Here is a 23,840-nt window from a genome sequence, read left to right as displayed (position 1 = left end):
GGTTATGTTTATGATATAGTTCGAAGTAAAAATATACACAAAAAAGAGAATCAAACTCTCAATATAAAAATAATTGATGTCAAAGACTTCATTACATAAAAAAAAAAAAATATTCAATATAAACAAAAAAATTTGATTTTACGTAAATAAAAAGGAAAAAAAAAAAATTTAATCATATAAAACTTATCATAAACATAACCTATAAATTTTGGCTTCACCTATATATTCCTTTTTTCAAAGCGCTTCTTATATTTTGTTAAAATGAAAAATTTTCAATAAGAGAATTTACCAAATATTTATTTATAATTAAATTTTTAAACTTTGTATACATATTTAAAAAATAATAATAATAATAATAATAGGACAAAAATTTAAAAGAAAAAGAATAATAGGACAAAAATTTAAAAGAAAAAAAATAATAGAACAATAATTTAAAATGAATTTGAAAAAAAAAAAATTCCAAATCCCACCGCTGTCACCATTCAAGATTTATTCGAGTGGCATTTCGCGACGGTATGGTATATACTCGGATACTTATATATATATATATTTACTCGGAAATACGGAAGGAAGTTCTGAATTAAACGTGAAAGTGTATATAATATATACGTGAAGAGAATATTTTCGTCCCCCTCCCCCGCTTGTCGTCGGCGCATTGATGGTCCTTCTTTTTTTTTCCTCTCTTTTCGGTATGTGCCTAACTATAAATAATAATAATACAATAGTACACGTGTGTACATATACCAATATAAATATATATATATATGTATGCATCTTGTATAACTTTGGGACGGCAGATTGTTAAATTTCAACAGGTGACAGATAGCGGGGGCCCCGTCACGGGCAGATGCGTTGCAGCAGTTCCTTCACTGCACATACAACAAGGGGCCTCACATATATATATATATATATATATGAGTGTGTGTATATAGCGTAGTGTAAGAAAACCACCACCGCCGCCTAACTATATGATTGGGCCCACACTCCCCCCCCTCCTCATTCTTTTTCTAACTCTGCAAATACAGCCACGCACACGCGCCACACAACCGGCCCAATAAGTCCCCACATATCCCCCCCCCTTGCCTCATATACTCTTCTCCTCTCAAATTCTTTGCGCGCTAAGTCCCTATAACGATACGAAAATCACAAACGTGCGCCCACACTTATTCATTTACAAAACTGCAAACATTTGAATATATATATATATATAGTCAAACACAAACAAGGCCCAAGGAAAAAAAGCATATAGGCACTCCCATCGAGTTTAGAATTATAACCAGGGCCCCATTGTGGTCACTGTAGAAGCCACGTTAAAAATCTACATTATTATTATTATTATTTATTTTATTTTACTTGTATTTTTAATACTTTTATGATATTGATAACACAGAAAATAAAAAGGCATTAAAATAAAAAAATAAATAAATATGTAATAAAAATAAAATAAATAAATAATAATAAAATAAAAAATAATCCAATTTTGCTTATTTTAATACCAAAATGGATTAAAATAAGCAAAATTGGATTAAAATAATAAGCGTTGCAGATTATTTTAATGCCTTTTAATTTTTTGTGAATACTAATACTAATTAAAAGTTAGTTGAAATTTATTTTTTTGATATTATTATTTTTAGTTCTATTATGTTAAGAACTACACGGAGAAAAAAAGAAAAACGAATAAAGTATAACTTATACTATATATACTTTAAAAGTAAAACCAATACTGTCCGCATAGTTTCTGGAAATTTTTACTTCAGAAATAGAAAAATTTACCATTTCTAGAATAATTTTTATTATTTCAGGAGTAAATTTTACTAGATTCAGAGTAAATTTTACTATTTCTGAAGTAAAAATTACCATAAATGCGCAAAACCTGCGGACAAGTTCCGATTTTACTTTTAATAAAGTAGTAAAAGTATTACTTTATTCGTTTTTCAATTTTTCACCGTGTACTTTTTAGTTTGAGGTTATATTAATTATGGTTTAACCTCCTTAATAATATTTTTTTCCATTTTAAATATTTCATTATTTTCAATTAATTTCAAATCTATAATTATTTCCATTTTTTTTAAACTTTTTTTTTTAAATATAATCTAATAGATATATTAATAAAATCGTATAAGAAAAATCAAAATCAAGTACCTTTAAATCATTTTTTAATACAAATGTATATATACAAAATAATTTGAAGGTACTTGATAAACGATTGATAAATAATATATATATTATGATACCTTCATAAAAATCCTATATCAATAAAACTTGGGAAAACACTCCATTAAGCATTTGGTTATATCCCTCTCATTCTCATCGTTTTTAAAAACGAAAAATCCTAAATCAACACTAAATAGTCCATTTTCTATATAATACATGGTATATTTATATATATAATATATCTCAAAGTCACCCCTCGTCGCGCGCCCGTTTTCTTTTCAATTTAAAAATCCAATTCCAACTTCGTAACCTGAGCAAGTTTCTATATATATTTATTGGTTTTTCCGCACTACTATCGTCCCGAGAGTAATCGATTAAGTTGTTTAACGACTAATGGCCGAACGGTACTTATCCCATTATTGGCACACCAGGGGTGGGCAAAAAAATAGGGATAAAAAAAAAGAAAAGAGAAAGAGAGAAAAAGGTATATATATATAAGGACCACCAGAATTTTAAAAGCAAAAAAAAAAGACTGCGAGTGAGAAAAAAAATTATATCTGGAAAAAAGCCCGAAATCTCGAATTTAATCCATATTTATTATTATTATTATTCTTAATTAATATTATTTAATTTTATTATTTATTTTTTAATATTTATTCTTTAGTATTTATTTTTCACTATTTTTGTTATTAAATATTTATTTTAACTAAAAAACTAAAACACAAATAGAATTTTGCAAGCTGGAAAATCAGAAGGCAACATAACCTAAAAGTTGTTTTAGCACATACAGTAAGTGCAAAATTTACAAAAAAAACAATTTTTAGGTTATGTTGCCTTCTGATTTTCCAGCTTGCAAAATTTACAAAAAGCAAAAAGTTTTTTATTTTACTATATTGAAATGATTAGTGAGGTTAACTCTAAACCGTTATCGTCAAAAATCGCCAATTTGGAAACCTGGTGGTAACTATTTGAACTACTTTTAGCACACTCTTAATCAGAGTTGCCAATGACCCTACCTAAACGCTACTGCGCTTGCGTTACAACAACTCTCTTATAGGTCGAAAAAAGCGCGCTTATATAAAATGCTTAATAATAAGAAAACTTTAATAAAGCAATATAAAAATATTTTCACTATTGAATTTTTTTTGTTAATTTTATTGCTTCCTAATAAAAAAAATACTAATTTCATTAATATACTTAAGTATATAATAATAATAATAATAATAATAATTTTATTATATTTATATCATTATTATAATTATTTTGTAAATAAAATATTCATAATCTATTATTATTATCATTATTTTCAATAAATTATTATTAAATATCTATGAATGTATTACATCTATATATTTCAAAAAAAATGAATGGAATTTTTTTTGTACATTTTTTTTTTGCTAAAGTTTTAAAAAAATATATATGTATATATCATAGATAATTAATAAATAACAATTTAATTATAATAACAAAAATAAATAATATATTACATAATTAATTAATAAATATTCAAATGATAATAATAATAATGGATTATATATTTTATAAAAAAAATAATAACAATAATGATATAAATATAATAAAATTATTAATATTATAATAATTATTATTATAATTTTTACATACTTAAGTACATTAAGTAAATTAATATTTTTTTATTAAATGAATCAGTCAATCTGTATTATCGGTAATGGATAAAACAGATTTTCTGATTCATTTAGTGAAATTTTCACTGGAAATCAGTGATATATATGACTTATTTTCAGTGATAATTTCACTAAATGATTAAGTAACCGACTTCTAGCTTAATTTCACCAGTGAAATTTCACTGATTCAAATTAAGAGTGCAGCGCTAGAGTGGAGACAATTCAAAAAAAAAAAAGAATCAAATATAATAATTAAAACATAAATTTTTTTTTCGTATACTGACCTGCCATACCGAAGAACGTGTAAGAAAGGATGAGCAGTGTGGCGAGATACGGCGGAAACCTGTATCCTCTCGTCATGGCAGTAACGGAAGGGACGTTGACATTTGGACTTGGGGAAATAATTTCATCCTCCGAATTGAGGGTGGGCAGCCGTGATTCAGAATTTTGTCTCGTCGACAATTCACTACTAAAATGACTATTACTCCTACAAGTTTCATCACTTGTCGTAATAGTGGTTGTCCTCGATATTCTACTCCTTCTCTTATCGTCCAATTGCCTTTGATGTGACGTATGAGGGAAATGATGGTGGTGCTGATGATAATGATGATGATGATGGTGGAGGTGTCGTTCCTGGGCAGGATGATGATGGTAGAGGTAGGATTCTCCATTTTCCCGATGACACGTGTCGTCGTTGTCATCATTGTCAGCCGTAATCCTTTGTCGACTCTCCTCAAGTCTCCTCTGCTCCCAGAGCCCAAACTCCACACTTCTTATATTAATATCCACCTGAAAATTATGTTCATTTGTTTTTTTTTATACAATATTGCGCATGAAAATACAGTACAGTATTACTGCGCATGTGTAGATATCATAAAGTGCCACTGCGCATGTTTTTTATAGCGTAGGGTACTACTGCGCATGTGTAAATACCATAGCGTTCTACTGCGCATGCGTAAGTATTGCCCAACGCTTTTGCGCATGTGTAGATACCACAGAGTGCTACTGCACATGCGTGAATGTTGCCCTACGCTATTGCGCATGTGTAAAAGTCGCACAAAACCATTGCGCATAAATATTTTTCCCTCTTTTTTTAAAAATTTTGCTTTCTATAACGAAAACGAATTTGTTAAAAAGCAGAAATTTTCCAAACCTTAGCTCCAGATAAATTTTATATTATATGGGGCAACGCAGAATCGTTAATCGTAAATCTTAAGCTTTTACATGAGAGAGAAAAGGACAAAAGATATTTCTATCCTTTTCTCTCTCGTGTAAAAGATTTATGATTAGAGATTTCATTTTGCTTAGGCCTTTATTTTAGTGATAAAATTTTGAGGTTATGTTAACATTTTTTTTGTGATAATTGAAAGCGAAAAAAAAAAAACTTACCTCGTCAATATCAGTGCAGCGTGGAATGAGGCCCGAAATGTTGTTCGTTTCCGAATGAAGCTCACCAGCAGCTTCCTTAGTTTCTCGTGATGCTGCTACCGCTGCAGCTTCTGTCGCCGCCGCCGGTCGTCCGTCAGCTGCACCTGGCCCACAACTCCGACGCACGTGCCGCCGCCTCCCTGTAACCAAATATCCGACCGCACGAGCGTTTACAGTGTGTTCTATCTTGCGAGGCGCCTCAACGATCTAACCCCTGAATACCATCTTTCTCTCTCTCTCACTCTCGTCTGGCTGATGACTTACTATATATATATAAAATGCCCTCTCTTCTGGCACACGATGAGGCTAAAAGAGCCTCTTTAATTTCGCCACCCCGATGATCATCGAAGGGACGATTCCATCCGATCCGATGTTACGATGGTTTCATCATGATCCCCGGGGTGGCCCACGCTCTTGTAAAAAGAGAGAAAGAGAGAGTAAAAGTGAGTATGTGTGAGAGAGAGAGAAAGACAGAAAGAGAAAGATACTGTTAAAGGCAGGTGGGATCGTCTTCTCTTCCGCCCCGGGTATCATTAACAATATTACTCATGCCTCATTTTATAGGGTATACCGAAAATTACTTCAAGAAAAAGGGCCACACCAGACACCCGCGCACCTTCTTCTTTTTCCTCCTGATCAATTTCAAACATACATATAATACCTCTTTTACATCATCAACTTCTAAATTTACCTTTTCACTTTACACTTCAATCATTTTTTCCCTCCATTATCATTTAATATGTATAAAATACAAATTATAAAAAAATATAACAATTAGATATATTGATTTCATATTAAATTCTAAACAAAAAAGTCCTTTGATTTTTTAATTCGTTGCGTATTTTCCGTGTTATTGCAATTTTAAGTCAAGTGCCGAAGTTCGGCTGTCAAGGAGTGGGGGAAATCTTTCTATAGGAAATTGCCGCCGATTTAGCAAACTTAAAAGTGTTATAACTTGGAAAATATTCAATCAATTAAAAAATGCTAAAGGACTTTTTTGTTCAGAACATCATGATGAATCGAATACCACTCTTTGTATATTAATATATATTTTTATGTTTTTTTTTCTATATTATTTTTTTTGCAGTTATATCCTTTTCCGTTATTATCGGTTCAATGGAAGTAATAATCAATTATTACTATATACAGTCATTGGAAATGTTTAATGAACCGATATCAATAATAATAATAATAATAATATGAATAAAAATAATAATAACAATGTTGCTCAATATAAATGACGCAATATTGATTTCATTGAACGATTGCGAGGTTATAATATATACAATATACCACTATATATATACATATTGAAGAGCAATTACAGGGGCAAGGTCGCTATTGAATCATGATTTTCACATAAAAAACATATCCATTTAAGATTCCGACCCGTTACTCTCGTCAAGAGAATATAAGCATATAATATATTGAGAGAAACGTGTTGCGACCTGCGTTTGAGTATACATTCATTTCGTGTACCAGATGTTCCCCTCCCCCTTTTCCTCTTCTTCTATACTTTTTCTTCTTCTTCTTCTTCTTCTTCCTCTTATGCTCCCCTTTTTTTACAAGTTCCTTTTCCATCCCCCCCCCCCTCCTTTTAATACTATTTCATTCGCTTTTATTCCAATCTAGAAAATGATAATATGTAGGTCGTTGAATACCGAAGCGGAAAGTGATTTTAGATTGGTTTCTTTTCAAAAATTGGTCAATTTTTTTTTTTTGTTTTTTATAGAAAAATATATTTACTGCATTGATTTTTAAATATATGTGGTATATTGTATATATATATATATATATTGCTGATCGAAGGTGAATGAAGAAAAAAAAATCGATATCGCGGCCAATAATGTATAATAGTGTATATCTGCATCCGGCTTCGAGATAGCCGTGTGCGTTTGTCATATGTATAATAATAATGACATGGCAAATTATTGACCACAAGTATGCAATTCTTTCGAATGTTTAGAAATTCTCTATACATAGAGTGTTGAAAGAAGAAAAAAAATTGAATATCTCGCGCTATTTGATTCATAATATCGATATGTTGCTCTCAATGTTATAATTATTTGAAATTATTTTTAGTATATAACAATTGATTATTATGTACTTCTATATTGGAGCTATAATAACGGAAAAGGATATAACTGCAAAAAAAATAATATAAAAATATATATTAATATATTACATTAATATATTATATATATTATATTAATATATTATATTAATATACAAAGGGTAGTATTCGATTCATCATGACATTCTGAACAAAAAAGTTCTTTGCCATTTTTTAATTGATTCAATATTTTCCAAGTTATAACACTTTTAAGTTTTCTAAATCGGCGGCAATTTCCTAGAAAGATTTCCCCCACTCTTTGATAGCCGAACTTCGGCACTTGACTTAAAATTGCAATAACACGGAAAATACGCAACGAATTAAAAAATACCGAAGGACTTTTTTGTTTAGAATTTGCTAAGAAATTAATACCTATAATTGTTATATTTTTATAATATATATTTTATAATAAATATTAAATTATAATAGAGGGAAAAAATGATTGAAGTGTAAAAAAGGCGAGCGCAAAAAAAAACACATTTTTTAAAATACATTTAGTGTTTTAAAATATGTTTTAAAAACAGTCTTTTTTTTGAAATTTTAAGATAGATAGTTTTTGCAGTGATAATGAAATTGATACACATTCACATACACTGAAGTAAGTATATATATATAGGAATTCAATGAAATGATGAATGATTCAAGAATGAATAATGCAAGGCAATGCACTTGTTTGATGATTATCATTGTAATATAACCCCGCACAGTTACCACGGAGACATACGGCGAATGTCGCGCTAATATATATACAGATTTAGAACATCGATTATATATATATGAATATACACATATATAGAGATCATGCTCCACATGTCGACACTTTCGTTAAAGTATATATATGAGGAAAGTGTGAAGAGTATGTCTTAAGCAAATCATAGACATGCTTTTATTGAAGAAAAGTTTATGTGAAGTGTATAATATACAATTTACTCTATACCTATATATATGTATAATATACAAGGTATATACAAATAGTGTGTATAATACCTTGACAAATGGTTTGTTGCATATATATATATATATGACACATCGTTTTCTGACCTCTGTTGCGGAGAAAACATAATACTGTATGTCACTATACATACATATACATAGCATTTATATATATAAATGTATGTATGTGCATATGTTGTGGAACGTCTGTAAGTAATATAGTGTTTACCCGAGTAAGGGAGTAGTGCCTGCGTATATATATATACCGATTATTATTATGGGACGTGTGACTGTTCACTCTTGTATATGACGTATGTTGGCTTAAGAGCAATTTAGACACGGCTAGTGAACAGCATATGCGTTATATATTTATGTTTTACTTCATATTCTCCACCTTCGATAACAAAAGGTCATATATCTCATAGGAGAGACGCGAGATACTGCCTGATACGACCTCGAGACAAGAATGCATATAAGATATTCAATTCAAAATAATCTTGTTTGTTGCATATATATATATGCATTCAGGAAGGATATCCGCTATAAGTGCGGCTAATAATATTAATGGATATTAACAAAAACAAATTAATCGAACGGATATGAGTATTATTCAGAACTTGTATATAAAATTATTAATACTATGCCAAAAGAAGTATTTAAAACATCTTCTTTACGCATACACTATTTTAAAAGTATCAAATACATACCAAAAATATCAAATTGATACAAATTTTTATTTGATATTTTTGGTATCACAGAAAATTATAAAAGGCATTAAAATAAGCTGCAACGCTTATTATTTTAATCCAATTTTGCTTATTTTAATACCAAAATGTATTAAAATCAGCAAAATTGGATTAAAATAATAAGCGTTGCAGCTTATTTTAATGCCTTTTAATTTTCTGCGATCTATTTGATAATTTTAAATTAGTTTACGATATTTTACGTTTCTATTTAATTTTTTGAAAAATTATTTCACGGATTATTAACTTTCTTTCAAGCTTAGGTATATGGATGATGAGAGTATTTATACAAAATAAACATCAAAGTACAGAAATAATAACGCGCCGCGAGCCGCATGAGTGCATTGGCACTCTGTATATATGAAACTGTCGCGCGAGAAAATTGCATTTTGAGGTGCCAGAGGGTAAACAAAAATAAAAATAAAAAAAAACTACAAAAAAAAAACGAATTAAAAAAAATGAGTCAAAATCTATTTTCCAAAAAGTAGGTGACACAAAAATTTAAGACACACGCTTATATATATGACGGTATTTATATGATGTATATAATATATTATGCTCCAGTGCGCGATTCATCCCACATCTATTCTCATCCTTAATAATTGGCCATTTCCCTCATAGCGATAATCCGGTTGTATATCAGCTTCATTTCTCAAATTAAAATCATTTTTAACTCGAAATTATAAATCGTCTAGAATTTAGGTTATTTCACAATTGCTCTCTCGGAGAATTTTAGTGTGACTTCCGTGTTTAAACGTATGAGCATAATAATGCGTTCACGCCAAAGATCTTTGGCCTCTGAAAGATATATATTTCTATATAAGAACCAAGAGAGAAGAGTATAATAATTTTCTAATTTCTTCAGTTAAACTTATTAGTTGAAGAGGATTTCCGTGTCAGTTCCTGCTTTTCTTTTTTTAGTTACATATATATATTTTATGAAAACAGAACCGTTCGCTTCGCAATTATCGCGTCAATTCCATATATATTATATAGTTATCGTTGAATTTAAATACCGTCAATTTCAATTTCCTTCGGCATTAACTACCGTTAGTTTTAATTATTGTCGGTTTTAACTACCATTAGTTTTAATTACCGTCGGTTTTAACTATCGTCTATTTCAATTACCGTTCGTTTCAACTATACCATTGATTTTAAATGCCATCGGATGTAAGTACCGTTTTCTAATTACTGCCAAATTATCATCGGTTTCAATTACCATTGGTTTGAAATACCGTCTATTTCAATTACCGTTAGTTTCGACTACCGTCGAGTTTTACTATTGGCGATTTTTATTAATGTTAGTTAAAATCAACGGTAATTAAAATAGACGGCATTTCAAACCAATGGTAATTAAAACCGACGGTAATTATACATTTGTCAGTATTTAGAAAACGGTAAAACGACGGTACTTACATCCGATGGCATTTAAAATCAACGGTATATAGTTGAAACGAACGGTAATGGAAATATACGCGATACTTAAATTCGATTGTAGTTAAAATTAACGGTATTTATAAAGCCAACGGTAATTGAAATTGACGATAGTTAAAACCAACGATAATTGAAACTAACGGTTGTTAAAACCGACGGTAATTGAAACTAACGGAGTAGTTAAAACCAACGATAATTGAAACTAACGGTTGTTAAAACCGATGGTAATTGAAACCAACGGTAACTTAAACCGACGGTATTTAAATCCAACGATAATTGAAGCCAACGGTATAGAAAAGGATAAAGTGACATTTATATACAATATACGACGGTTAAAAATCAACGGTAGCTACAACAGCATTAGAAAAAAAAAATTATAAATTTTTTAAATTCAAAACTATATTCGATTTTTTTTTTTAAATCCACCTCTTCTGAGTGCTCTAGTGATTGTTTATACTCAGAAGAATGCGTTCTTTTTTTCCTCTCTTTTTCATTTTTCGTAGTAGTAGTAGTAGAAGAAGAAGAATCTTTTTTTAGAATCTTACATCATTTAACGTTCTCTCGCGGTGTCCGGTGATAAAGCAGCATATAATCCGATCCGCGAACGAGGAACTTCCATTCCGTAACTAACCAATGCTAAGTAGGAAAAGCGTGATCTCTCGAAGGCTATATCTCTTTTGCTTGAGAAAGTAACGCGGCGCTGATTCAATTTTATGGGAAGAACCGACCGAGTTGTTGTATATATATATATATATATATATATACATCTATACACATTAATGCTAAGAAAAGAAATAGTGTATATAGCTTTCATATACTTTTCTTCCAGTTAAACGAGACGAAAAAAAAAACACACACCCTCCCCTCCCCCTATCTCACTAAAGCCTCCTTTCATTCTGACCAGAAAAGGATGCGACTCAATATAAATTAACTGTATATATATTTTTTAAATGTAATTAAAATTTTAATAAAATTAAAAAATATATTAAATAATACATTAATAATATACTCTCCGTGAAGATAGTTTGATTTTAACATTATCTTATATTTTTTTTAAAAATCAGTAATATATGAATGATTTTTATTAACTAAATTAGATTCTTATTAAGGAAATCACGCAAGTGAAATTGTGAAAAGTGAAATCATTAAATTATTGACTGATTTGGATTTGTTAATATAATTAATTATTAATAAATAAATAAATATAATATACAATTACAAAGTATATTATTTTCATATAAAACTGTTTTTTTAACAAAATTTCTATTAATCATTTGTAATGATAAAAAAATTAGCATAATTAGTGGTAATCGCTTATAGAAAATGAAAAAAAAAACATGAAGTAGTGGTGATAAATGAAAAAAAAATAATGTGACAGTTTGATGAAGTGATTTGTCATCTTTAAGTGTTTAAATTTCATCCCCAAGGACCATCTGCACAAAAAGGACGACCCTTGAGGGTGATCAATGTTTCAGTGAACATCAACAGTCAAAACCTAAAATAGCATGTTTAAAAACATATTTAAAATAGAGGGGGACAATATTCAATGTTCAAATTCGATTTACTGTTGAGTTTATAAAATTTGATGTGTAATATAATACACAGAATAAATATAACATTAATAAATTAACAGTAAGTCTTATTAATTTTAATTACTCAACGGTAAGTGCTATACCAAAATTATAACTATTTTTAACGGTAAGTGCTTTACCAAAATTATAACTACTTTTAACGGTAAGTGCTATTAAAATTGACTACAGTTAACAGTAAGTGCTATTTATATATAAACTACCGTTAACAGTAAGTGCCATCGATATTAATTACCCTTAAAGGTGGTTAATATCCATAGCACTTACCGTTTACGGTAGTTAGTATAGATGACACTTCATGTTGACGGTATATACTCTACATTGCACTTACTGTTAACGGTAGTCAATTTTGATTGCACTTACCGTTAATGACAGTTAATATGAATAGCACTTACCGTTGACGGTAGTTATTATCGATGGCACTTACTATTTTCCGCACTTAATATCAATGATAAAAACTACCGAAAATTGATATTAAGTACCGAAAACAGTAAGTGACATCGATAATAACTACCGTCAACGGTAAGTGCTATCAATTATAATTACCGTTGATCGTGGTTTATATCTATAACACTTACTGTCGACGATATACTTTCTATTGCACTTACTCTTAACGTCTATAAATGTTTATTGCACTTACCGTCAATGACAGTTAAATTCGATAGCATTTACCGTTGACGGTAGTTATTATCGATGGCACTTACTATTTTCGGCACTTAATATCAACGATAAAAACTACCGAAAACAGTAAGTGTCATTGATAATAACTACCGTCAACGGTAACTGCCATTGAAATTGACTACCGTTAACAGTAAGTGCCATCGATTATAATTATAACCAACCGTAAGTGCCATCAGTCTTAACTACCGTTTACAGTAATTGTAATTGATTTTAATTAAAATCAACGGTAAGTGCTTTAAAAATTTAACTACTTTTTACATCGATTTTAACTTTTAACCAACTTAGTTATTTGCGATAGTATTTTGTCAATTTTTATCATTTAAATTTAAACATTATGTAAATATTTAAAACACAAAAAATTCAAGATTAATAACAAGTTATAGATAATAAAATTTAAACTTTAAATATTCGTTTCAAAGTAAAAAGAAATTAAACACGGCACTCACACTTGATAAAAATATATATATATATATGCATTTTTGTATGATTCATAGCGTCATTTATGTCGAGTGTTAACTATCTTTGTAATGTTTGAGGTATATATGTATATATGACATTTTCCTTTGACGTCCATTATCGCGCGCGCAACAACTCATAAAAACTCCTTGCGCAAAAAAGATTATTCGGGCCAAGTGTTTTCATTGAGAAAAGAAAAGGCCAGGCAACGTTAAGTTAACTCTCTGTCTCGCCACTTGGAACATGTTTAGTGTTTTCTTTTTATTCTCTCTTTCTCTCTTTCTCTCTCTCATCTCTCTTTTTAATTTCTTCGCGACTTGGCAACCCTGCACACATCAACGAAACTTCCTGGCGCACGACCAGTTTTCAGCCCCTCCTTATTTCTCTCTTCTTAAAAATTCAGCATCCGGACTTGTGCGGATGTAAAGTCGATCTAGTTTCAGCTGGTGGTCGTGCGCTAAGAGTTTTTCGAGGATATTTTTTTTTCTTTTTTTTTTTTTTTGACAGTAGGACACGTGGATCTCTCTCGACCACTTGAAAGCGTTGACAATCATTTAGATGAAAAAAAGGGGGAGGAGCACAGGCTGTGTTTTCAGAGAGACAAGAGTCCTTTTTCGTGAAGAGCCTACCAATTTTTTTTTTTTTTTTTTTTTTTTAAACACAGAATAACACAGATTTTTGAGTTATTAAGTACATATGAATTTCCGTGTTTGGATGAGGCGCAGCTGTAAACTGCGGCAATATATACATATAGATATACATATATATATATATATGCTTTACATTCTCCCTGATGGAAAAAAAATTCACGTCGAAGCGGCTTCTTTTTTTTTTTTCTCTCTCTCTCTCTCTCTCTCTCTCTCTCAACAAGGGACACGTGCCATGGTCGTGTGCGACCGAGATCACAAGCTGAGCGCACTCAACTCATCATTCATTGACAATGAACTTTATCCTCTGGTTGGAAACACTGGTTCTCTTCATGTCTCGTTGCGTATATAAACCCATATACAAAAAGGGTTGCACTTTTTTTTACTATACACGCGCAGTGATGGGGATTAACTTTTGTTAATATATATATCTAAGAGTGCGTGCCTCTTCGACGGTTTTTTTTTATGAAGTGTGTATATGTCTATTTCAAAAATCAACATCACTATAGGCGTTTATGTATTAACTCTTCAATTTGTAGACGAAAAATTGATAAATCAATTTTTAATATTTATTTAATATAAATGTTTTTAAATTTAAGGTTTTGTTATTATAATATAAAAATAAAATTGTACATTATTATAAGTGCGTTTAACGATCAAGACTAAGGTGAACTTAAAAATAATAATACTCTCTAAATCTGAATTAGTGAAATTTTACTTAGAATGTTTCAAAGGTCTATCACGTAGAAAAATAAGTAAACACTTAAAAATAAGTGAAATTTTATTTTTTATATAAACTTATTTTTCTACGTGGAAGACTTTTGAAACATTCTAAGTGAAATTTCACTTATTCAGATTTGATACCATATTTACAGTACGTCCCCTTAACAGTAAGTACCGTCTACAGTAAATACAGTTAGCAGTAAAGTGTCATTAAGATTAAGTGCATTACTATAGTAAATATGGTATACTATAAGTGTATTTAACAATAAGTGCCAGTAAGTACGACTTACAGTAAAATGTAATTAACAGTAAGTGCCTTTAACAGTAAGTGTCAGTATGCATCACTTACAGTAAATACTGCCTATAATAAAGTGGTATTAATGGTAAGTACCGTATACTGTAAATGTCTTTAACGGTAAGTGCCAATAAGTACCGGCTACAGTAAAGTGCCATTAAAAGTAAGTGCTTTATCAGTATCATATACTGTAATAAGTATCTGTAACAGTAAGTGTCACTTACAGTAAGTGATTTTCTAGTTAGTACCGTATACTGTAAGTGACGTTTACAGTAAGTGCCATTTACAGTAAATACCGTCTACAGTAAACTGCCTTTAACAGTAAGTGTCTTACTTGTAAGTACCGTGTATTTCTGTAAATGTCTTTAACAATAAGTGCCAGTAAGTATTATTTTACATACTGCAAATACCGCCTACAGTAATGTGACATTAACAGTAAGTGCCTTACTAGTAAGTACCGTATACTGTAAGTGACGTTTACAATAAGTGCTGTTTACAGTAAATACCGTCTACTGTAAAGTGCTATTAACAGTAAGTGCCATTTACAGTAAATACCGTCTACAGTAACTGCCATTTAAAATATCTTTAACCGTAATTACCGTTTACAGTAAGTGCCCTTAGCAGTAACAGTACCGTATAAAGTAAGTGCGTCTTTGAAAGTAAGTGCCTAAATTTTTACCTCTGATTATAAAAAAAGGGGAAAAAATTCCACAAATACCATATGAAAATTGGGGAATACTTTTCTTTAAAATTTTCAATATTAATATATAAATTTTTTGAAAATGACTCGCATTCAATAATAATATAATAAGGTGTGTAAAATTCTTCACGGATTTTTGAGAAACGTGTGCTGATGATGGAGGAAGGGGGGGTGGGGGTTATATTGTGGGGCGTGCAAAGTTAAACCCAAGCGAAAAACAGGTATAATATAATGGTTTGACTATAGTGCATTTTCGGCAGCTGCAAACGATGAATATATATGTATATACACACATATACACATACGACATGTGCGATGCCGCCGCACGTCTTCTTGGGAGTGCAAGCATTCAGAGAGTCTCCTATATATATATATGTACTACTGGAGGGCTCCATTTAGCACGAGAGATATTAAACCCCAAAAGAGACCAAATACATGTATATATACACACACACCCACATCAATTTTATATATATATATATATAGGCTGCATATGTATTTCATAATAACACCATTATATATACATCTTAATGCATGTATTATGTATTTTTTATGAGAATAACGAGACGACGATTTCTATCGTCATCTCATTTACAATTCATCGAAATTCAATCCTTTGCGATTAAACCTATACATATAATTTCCCTGCGGGGAGGTTTGACCTTTTCTTCTAATATATATAGAGGCGCTTAAAAAATTTTCCTTATCCTTAAATTTTCATGCTGCGAACGATTTATTTATCCCACTCTCGAATATATATAAATTCAAAAGACATAGTGAAAGAGAGATAAAGATAGAGAGATTTAAAAGACTTCGACTGTGATTAGGTGAGAGAAAATCACTTCTCGAATCCAATCTGAAAAAAGAGAGAGAGAGAAAGAGAAAAAGCAAGAAAGACTAGGGTGAGAGAGAGAGAGAGAGAAAAAGAGGAGTTTCAATTATTCAAATTAGGGCAGGGGTGAATTAATGAACGGATAAGCAACGGGGTGTCCACAATAATGGGGGAAAAGAAGGGTGCGGACTTGTTTGTTTTTCGAGAGCATGAGAGCGGAACGTGACTCTTATTCAGGTGAGAAACAAGTGAAGACGTATAGGGTACATACGCGCATATATAACACGACACTTGGCAATTAGACATATACTGTACAGAGAGAGAGAGAGAGAGAGAGAGAGAGAGAGAGAGAGAGAGAGAGAGATCATGTCACACATATGACACGCGGATCAAGTTTTGTAAAAAAAAGGAATATAATTTTTTTTTTAAATATCTACTCTTTAAATTAATTATAAATATATATTACCGTTTGTAATAGTAGAAATCGATGCAGGACTTACTGTTAACAGTAATCAATTTTGATATAGCACCTAACGTTGATAATAATTAAAATTGATGACACTTACCGTTAACGGTAGTTATAATATTGATAGCACTTACCGTTGACGGTAGTTATTATCGATGGCACTTACTGTTTTCGGTACTTAATATCAAAGATAAAAAAACTACCGAAAATTGATACTAAATACCCAAAAACAGTAAGTGCCATCGATACTAACTACCGTCAACGGTAAGTGCTATCAATTAAAATTACCGTTTATCGTGGTTAATATCCATAGCACTTACTGTTGACGATATACTTTCTATTGCACTTACTCTTAACGTCTATAAATGTTTATTGCACTTACCGTCAATGAAAGTTAAATTCGATAGTATTTACCGTTGACGGTAAGTGCTATTAAAATTGACTACTGTTAACAGTAAGTACCATCGATTTTAATTATAAACAACCGTAAGTGCCATCAGTCTTAACTAAAGTTTACAGTAAGTGTAATTGATTTTAATTAAAATCAACGGTAAGTGCTTTAAAAATTTAACTACTTTTTACAGTAAGTGACATCGATTAAGTGCGCCTATATTTCCAATTACCATTGACGGTAAGTGCTAATTAACAGTAAGCAATCTCTATCAGTAACTACCGTGGACGGTAAGTGCTTTTTTTCGTTAACAACCCTTTGTTAGTAACTTATTCTGTCGAAAAAAGTCCTTCTAAGTAACCTACTATACAGTATTTCAAAAAAAATTACATTCCTCTGTAAAAATAAGTCAACGGTAAGTGCCATTAATGGTATAATATTAGTAACATTTTCGTTTTAACTGTTTGTTTTCTACAATTATAAAGCATTAAAAATTTCAGTAATGGAATTTTTTCGGTATACTATATCTGATTTGGTTTTTACGGTTAATATATTATATAAAAGAGAGTGAGTGAGAAGATAGAGAGAGAGAGAAAGAGAGAAAGAATAAAATGTGGAGGAGGGGAGAAGAAAAAAGTATATTGAATTGAGACGGTGAAGAATACTATGAAGGCAGGTAATAGAGCCGAAAATTCGTTTACGATGTACACGTATGGCAGCTGCGAGTCACTGAATACGCGCACGTGGCACATGTGCCGATCCTCATTCCTCTCGTCTTCCAACGATGAGGCATATGTGTTCGCACACGATTCCGCACATATGAGCATTGTCCCAACAAATTATGAAAATATTCTTTTCAAGATGTATATATATAAACCGATTCAACCAACTTCTCAATTGGCATTATATTTATTTTTTTTAAAAAAAGAGGTTCAATATATATACCAGGAACATAACCTCAAAATTAAAAATGTTTTTGTACTATATACATTATATGAAAATGATTATAAATTTCTTGAATACTTATTGGTAAAGAATTTGAAGAAAATATAAAAATTTTATCAATCACTCCTATAATAAAATTTTTTATTTTCATTTATTTGTAATATATTTTTCAAAATAACCGTTAATAAAATAATTCTAAATCAATTAGTAACAAATTAAAAAATAATCAGTTATTATCATTTTATTATAATAATATATATAACAATGATAAATTGTGAAATTTAAAAAATAAACATTAAATAAAAAAAAAGCCGGAAGAGGAAAAAAAATTACAATATTATTATTGTAATAAGGAATAAAAGAGAGACGCACGCTGTGACAAAATTATGTAAGATAGATAATAATAATAATAATACTAATAATAAGAAGTAATTATAATAATATATCATGAGTACCTGAGAAGAAGAGCACACGATAATCATCATACTATTAAAATGAATTTTTCTCATGAGAAAGTAGGCCATCGAAATACTTAAAATCGCAATGTATTTTCTTACATATATAGATTCAAACACACACACACACGTCATGCGTCGAATGATCAGTATGAAGCGAGAGTCGCGACTTCTTTTTCCAACAAAGTAGGTCTCTAAAGATGCGTTATATTCCTCATTTTTAGTCACGACGACGCGTCGAGAAAACATTTCATCGATATAGAAATTCAATTCTTGTTTCATGTTAAAACGTTTTATAACGAATTTGGAATTTAAAAAGCGTTTAATACAATTCATATTGTGTTCCACTGGAAAAAAACCAGATACACGCATATATACACACTGTATATATATACATTGAGAAAAAAATTTATTCTTCCTAAATAGAAATTCCTACATTATATATAAATTATTGTAATATAATATTATTATAATTAACATATATAATAATAATAATTAATATTATATTATATATTTCTTTTATTAATATATTGTTATTATTATTATTATAATTATATTATTTATTATTATAAATTATATTATATAATTTATAACATAAAAAATTTCTTTTCTCGATTAACTATAACAAAAGTGGCATTAAACTACGATTTTACGACGATAATAAATATTATTATCAATGTGGAAAATAAATCTACTATACGACAAACTATATAGCTATATGCTTTGTTTCAAAATCCGTGCGCTTTGAGAAATGCGCCCTGATAAGGTATATGCCTTATCAGAGTGTCGGATAAATGGCACCTGTGTGTGACACAGAAAGGTGCTTGTCGCCCTGGAAAGTATAACGAGAAAAGATAATCTCTTATAAAAAATAGATAAGCGCGAGATCACATAAAAAAGAGAGAGACAGAGAGAAGTGTTTACAACATATAGTATTGTATTCAATATTTTTCAAAAAAAAATAGAAAAATGTTTCCAAATTTTCGAAACTGATTGCATTGAAAAAACAAATATGAACAAATAACACATTAAAATTATATACTAATATATAAATATATTTTCTGTTTTATAAAAAATTTTGAAAAAAAGATGCAAGGACATTGAATTACTTATATATATATATATAACTGACTGTAATTTTCCCTTATTTTTGGATTATAAGATGAAGCATTCACCACATGTTGTCAAAAAAGGAGTCTTTTTTCGCGAAAGCAGGTTGCATAAAATCACCAAGTGTGTCACGTGACGTGGAACACAAAATCATGAAAATAATATATACGAATACATGAATATTTATACCGTACTAGTATATAAGTACTTTCTACAATAAGAGAATAAATACCTTTAACAATAAAAATACTTTACTAATAATACCTATACAGTAATTACTAATAATATTTACATAGTAAATGCAATCTAAAGTATATACCGTCTGTATAGTAGAATTTTCTTAAACAGTAAGTGCCTTACTAGCACAGAAAATTATAAGGTATATTAAAATAAGCTGCAACGCTTATTATTTTAATTCAATTTTGCTTATTTTAATACCAAAATGGATTAAAATAAGAAAAATTAGATTAAAATAATAAGCGTTGCAGCTTATTTTAATGCCTTTTAATTTTCTGTGAGTAAGTACAGTATACAGTAAGGTGTTCGTAAAAATAAGTATACCGTAGACAGTAAGTACCATATCTACAGTAAAGTGTTTTTAACAGTAAGTGCCTTACTAGTAAGTACCGTATTCTGTAAGTGCCTTAAACAGTATTTGCCGCTTACAGTAAGTGGCTTTCTATATAGTTAATACCGTATACTGTAAGTGACGTTTCCAGTAAGTGTTATTTTCAGTAAATACCGTCTACAGTAAAGTGTCTTTAACAGTAAGTGCCTTACTAGTAAGTACCGTATACGGTAAGTGTCTAACAGTAAGTGCCATTGAGTACCACTTACCATCTACAGTAAAGTGGCATTAAAAGTAAGTGCTAATAAGTACCATTTACCGTCTGCAATACCGTCTACAGTAAAGTAGCATTAACAGTAAGTACCGTATATGCTATAAGTGTCTTTAACGGTAAGTGCCAGAAAGTATCGTCTGCAGTAAAGTGTCTTTAACAGTAAGTGCCTTACTAGTAAGTACCGTGCATTTCTGTAAATGTTTTTAACGGTAAGTGTCAGTAAGTATCATTTTACAGTAAATACATACGATACTTATACTGTTAAAAGCACTTTACTGTAGACGGTATTTACTGTAAGTAGCACTTACTGTAAGCGACGTTTACAGTAAGTGGCATTTACAGTAAATACAGTACCTTCACAGAAAATTAAAAGGCATTAAAATAAGCTGCTACGTCTATTATTTTAATCCAATTTTGCTTATTTTAATCCATTTTGGTATTAAAATAAGCAAAATTGGATTTTAATTTTCTGTGTTCGATTGTAAACAAAAGTACTATTAATTTTAAACCTACACCTGTTACATCATTTTCCATTAAAATACACATTTTAACCCTATAAAAGCTATAGCAGTACCGCGCATATATATATACACACGTATTTATTATAACAAGCTACAGTTACAAAAGTGTCAAATTTTCAACAACCGGGGGGGAAAGAAAAAGCGACCAAACGGTGACAGATAATGGCGCGCGTGTCAAACCTGATGGGTATCGAATGCGCGCATCATTGTGTATCAGCGTGTGCATTAAATAGGCAAGAAGAATGAGAAGGGAGGAAAAAAAAGGAAGAAGAAGAAGAAGAAGAAAAAGAATGCACGCAGAAATAATGGGCTCGCGATATGAGTATCGATGGCAGGCAAAGCACATGGTTTGCATCGGCATAGGAAGCCGCAGATGGTTCTTCCTTGCACGATTATGGTTTTTTGCTTAAAACGTGCCCTGACCGGTGTCTCGAGGTACTCCTGTAACTTTTCGATCATTTTTTTTTTTCTTTTTTTTTTTTTTATGAATACACACCGCAGAACCAAAAGTTCATTGGACTCGGTGTGGTATATAACACACACCAACCCTCGAAAAAGCCTCCCTAATATTATATGTATGTATTTCTAAAATTCAAAAGTATATGTATATAGAATGCATCCGAATATTATATTCCCAACCATCATTCGTTCAAAATAGAGAGCCCTTTCCTCTAATATATATATATATATACATTCTATATTGACAATAGAAATTCCAAAATTGATCCCTTTTTAAATGCAATTTTATATCTTGAAAACTTATTTTTATACAATGTCCCTTTTTAGGTGTCCGAATACCGCTTCTCCTTTTTTTTTGAATATTTTTTTTTCTTGGAAAAAATTCTCAAATGTCAATTATTATTTATTACAAAAAGAAGAAGTCAGAAAAAAAGAATAAATTATATATTGTACTGCAAAAAGAAGTATCTTAATTTAAGATATGCTTTGGTATAGTTATTTTGAAGATATTTTGTTACACTTCAAAATGCCTACCAAAAATTTCTTAAATCCACTCTAATTTAATAGTATCAAATTGATATCGAATATAAATTTTTATATGAATATAATATTTTTGGTATCAAGTTGATACTTTTTTGTGTTATACTTCTTTTTTGCAGTGTATAATATAGTTATAGAAATTGAATTGAATAATAGATATATAGAAAAAGGGTTAGGGGAAAAAAAGTAATTGATTATATGGATAATTGGAAGTAGTATATATATATATATATAAATGGGATTTATGGACCTCTCTGTGATGCGGGTCAAATTGTTCCTAATCCTGAGAAGCGTTAGAAAAAGCGACTAGGGGGACAGGTAAAATCATTTAACACAAGAGGGGGACCCTTCTTCTTGAAGGATGGGAACGTAATTGACGGTCATTACATAAAAAAAAATCGTATATATATATATATATATACTCTGTGTGTCTTGTACTCCTAAATAGGCTCCTTTCTTAAGAAGGTGTATATATATATATAACATCAGGTCAGCGTGCGTGGATCGTGACTTCTGCTTAAATGAAACAGGTATATGAACTCAAATTTTTCGGAGAGAGAGGGTGCGGTTGCCAAAAACTGTCATTTTTCAATTTTTGTTAAAGGTGCCTTAGTCGCACGCTAATCGCGTGTTCTTTCACGGATTATCATCACAAAACCACTAATTAGAGCGATGGCTTCGTAACTATATAGTATACGCACACAAGTCAAGTCTCATTTACACAGACAACTTGGGAGGTCATTCTAATTAATAGCTTCAGCAACCTTGTCACGAAAACGAATCAGGCTCATATTTCCCAGTAGGCATTATTGCAAATTTTTTTTCCTCTTATTTATTTATAATACATATGTATATATACACTTTTCCCAAAAGTATTTATGCTCCGTAACAAAAGTACCTAAGATCTAAAAAACTAGGTTATGTTTTTGATTTTTAAAGATTATAAAATCAAATATTTATACAAATCGTTGATGTTTAAAGGACAGTGTTACCAACTTCGGCTAAAAGTTATAACAGCGATTATATAAATTCCTAAACAGACCAATCATGAGCGCACGGAGAAAAATGGAAAAACGAACTCTCTAAATCTGAATAGTTTTCTACTAATGAAAGAGTGCGGATTCGTTTACCAATTGAATTATTAACAGTTTTGACTCTTTTTTAGTAGAAAACTACTAATTGCTAGTAGAAAACTACACGGAGAAAAAATTTTTCTTTTATAAAGTATAACTTTTACTACTTTCAGAGTAAAACTGGACCAACTCGAAGTTTCTGCGCATCTCTGGCAATTTTTACTCCAAAAATAGTAAAATTTACTCTAGAAATAGTAAAACTTACTACGGAAACAGTAAAATTTACTACAGAAATAATAAATTTTACTATTTTTGGAGTAAAAATTGCCAGAGATGAGCAGAAACTTCGAGTTGGTCCAGTTTTACTCTGAAAGTAGTAAAAATTACTTTTTCTTTTTCTCCGTGTACTAATTCATGGAGTAAATCGGGTTACTAATTTAAAATAGTAAAAAATACGATTTACTCCATAAATTAGTAGTTTTCTACTAAAAAAAGAGTCAAAACTGTTACTAATTCAATTGGTAAACGAATTCGCACTCTTTCATTAGTAGAAAACTACTAATTCAGATTTAGAGAGAATAAGTAACTTTTACTAATATATATATATATACTTTAAAAGAAAAACCGAAACTGTCCGCAGTTTCTGCGCATTTCTGTCAATTTTTAC

General features: G+C 30.3%; 1 protein-coding gene across 2 annotated transcripts in view; it reads right to left on the bottom strand.

Annotated features, from left to right (window-relative positions):
* Nucleotides 1–23,840, bottom strand: part of LOC127281289 (uncharacterized) — a 65,387-nt gene that overhangs the window by 13,060 nt on the left and 28,487 nt on the right. For both annotated transcript variants that reach the window (XM_051304933.1, XM_051304934.1), the window contains exons 2-3: nucleotides 5,187–5,365; nucleotides 4,082–4,586 (exon numbers count right to left, since the gene is read on the bottom strand). In XM_051304933.1, the coding sequence (XP_051160890.1) occupies nucleotides 4,082–4,586; nucleotides 5,187–5,365 (684 nt within the window). The remainder of the gene's footprint in view (nucleotides 1–4,081; nucleotides 4,587–5,186; nucleotides 5,366–23,840) is intronic.

This window comes from Leptopilina boulardi, unplaced genomic scaffold (assembly GCF_019393585.1).
Source record: "Leptopilina boulardi isolate dan_hultmark-lab unplaced genomic scaffold, ZJU_Lbou_2.1 LbouV2_266, whole genome shotgun sequence".
Taxonomy (NCBI): domain Eukaryota; kingdom Metazoa; phylum Arthropoda; class Insecta; order Hymenoptera; family Figitidae; genus Leptopilina; species Leptopilina boulardi.
Note: the sequence above shows the minus strand (reverse complement) of the source record. Positions and strands in the feature narration are given on the sequence as shown.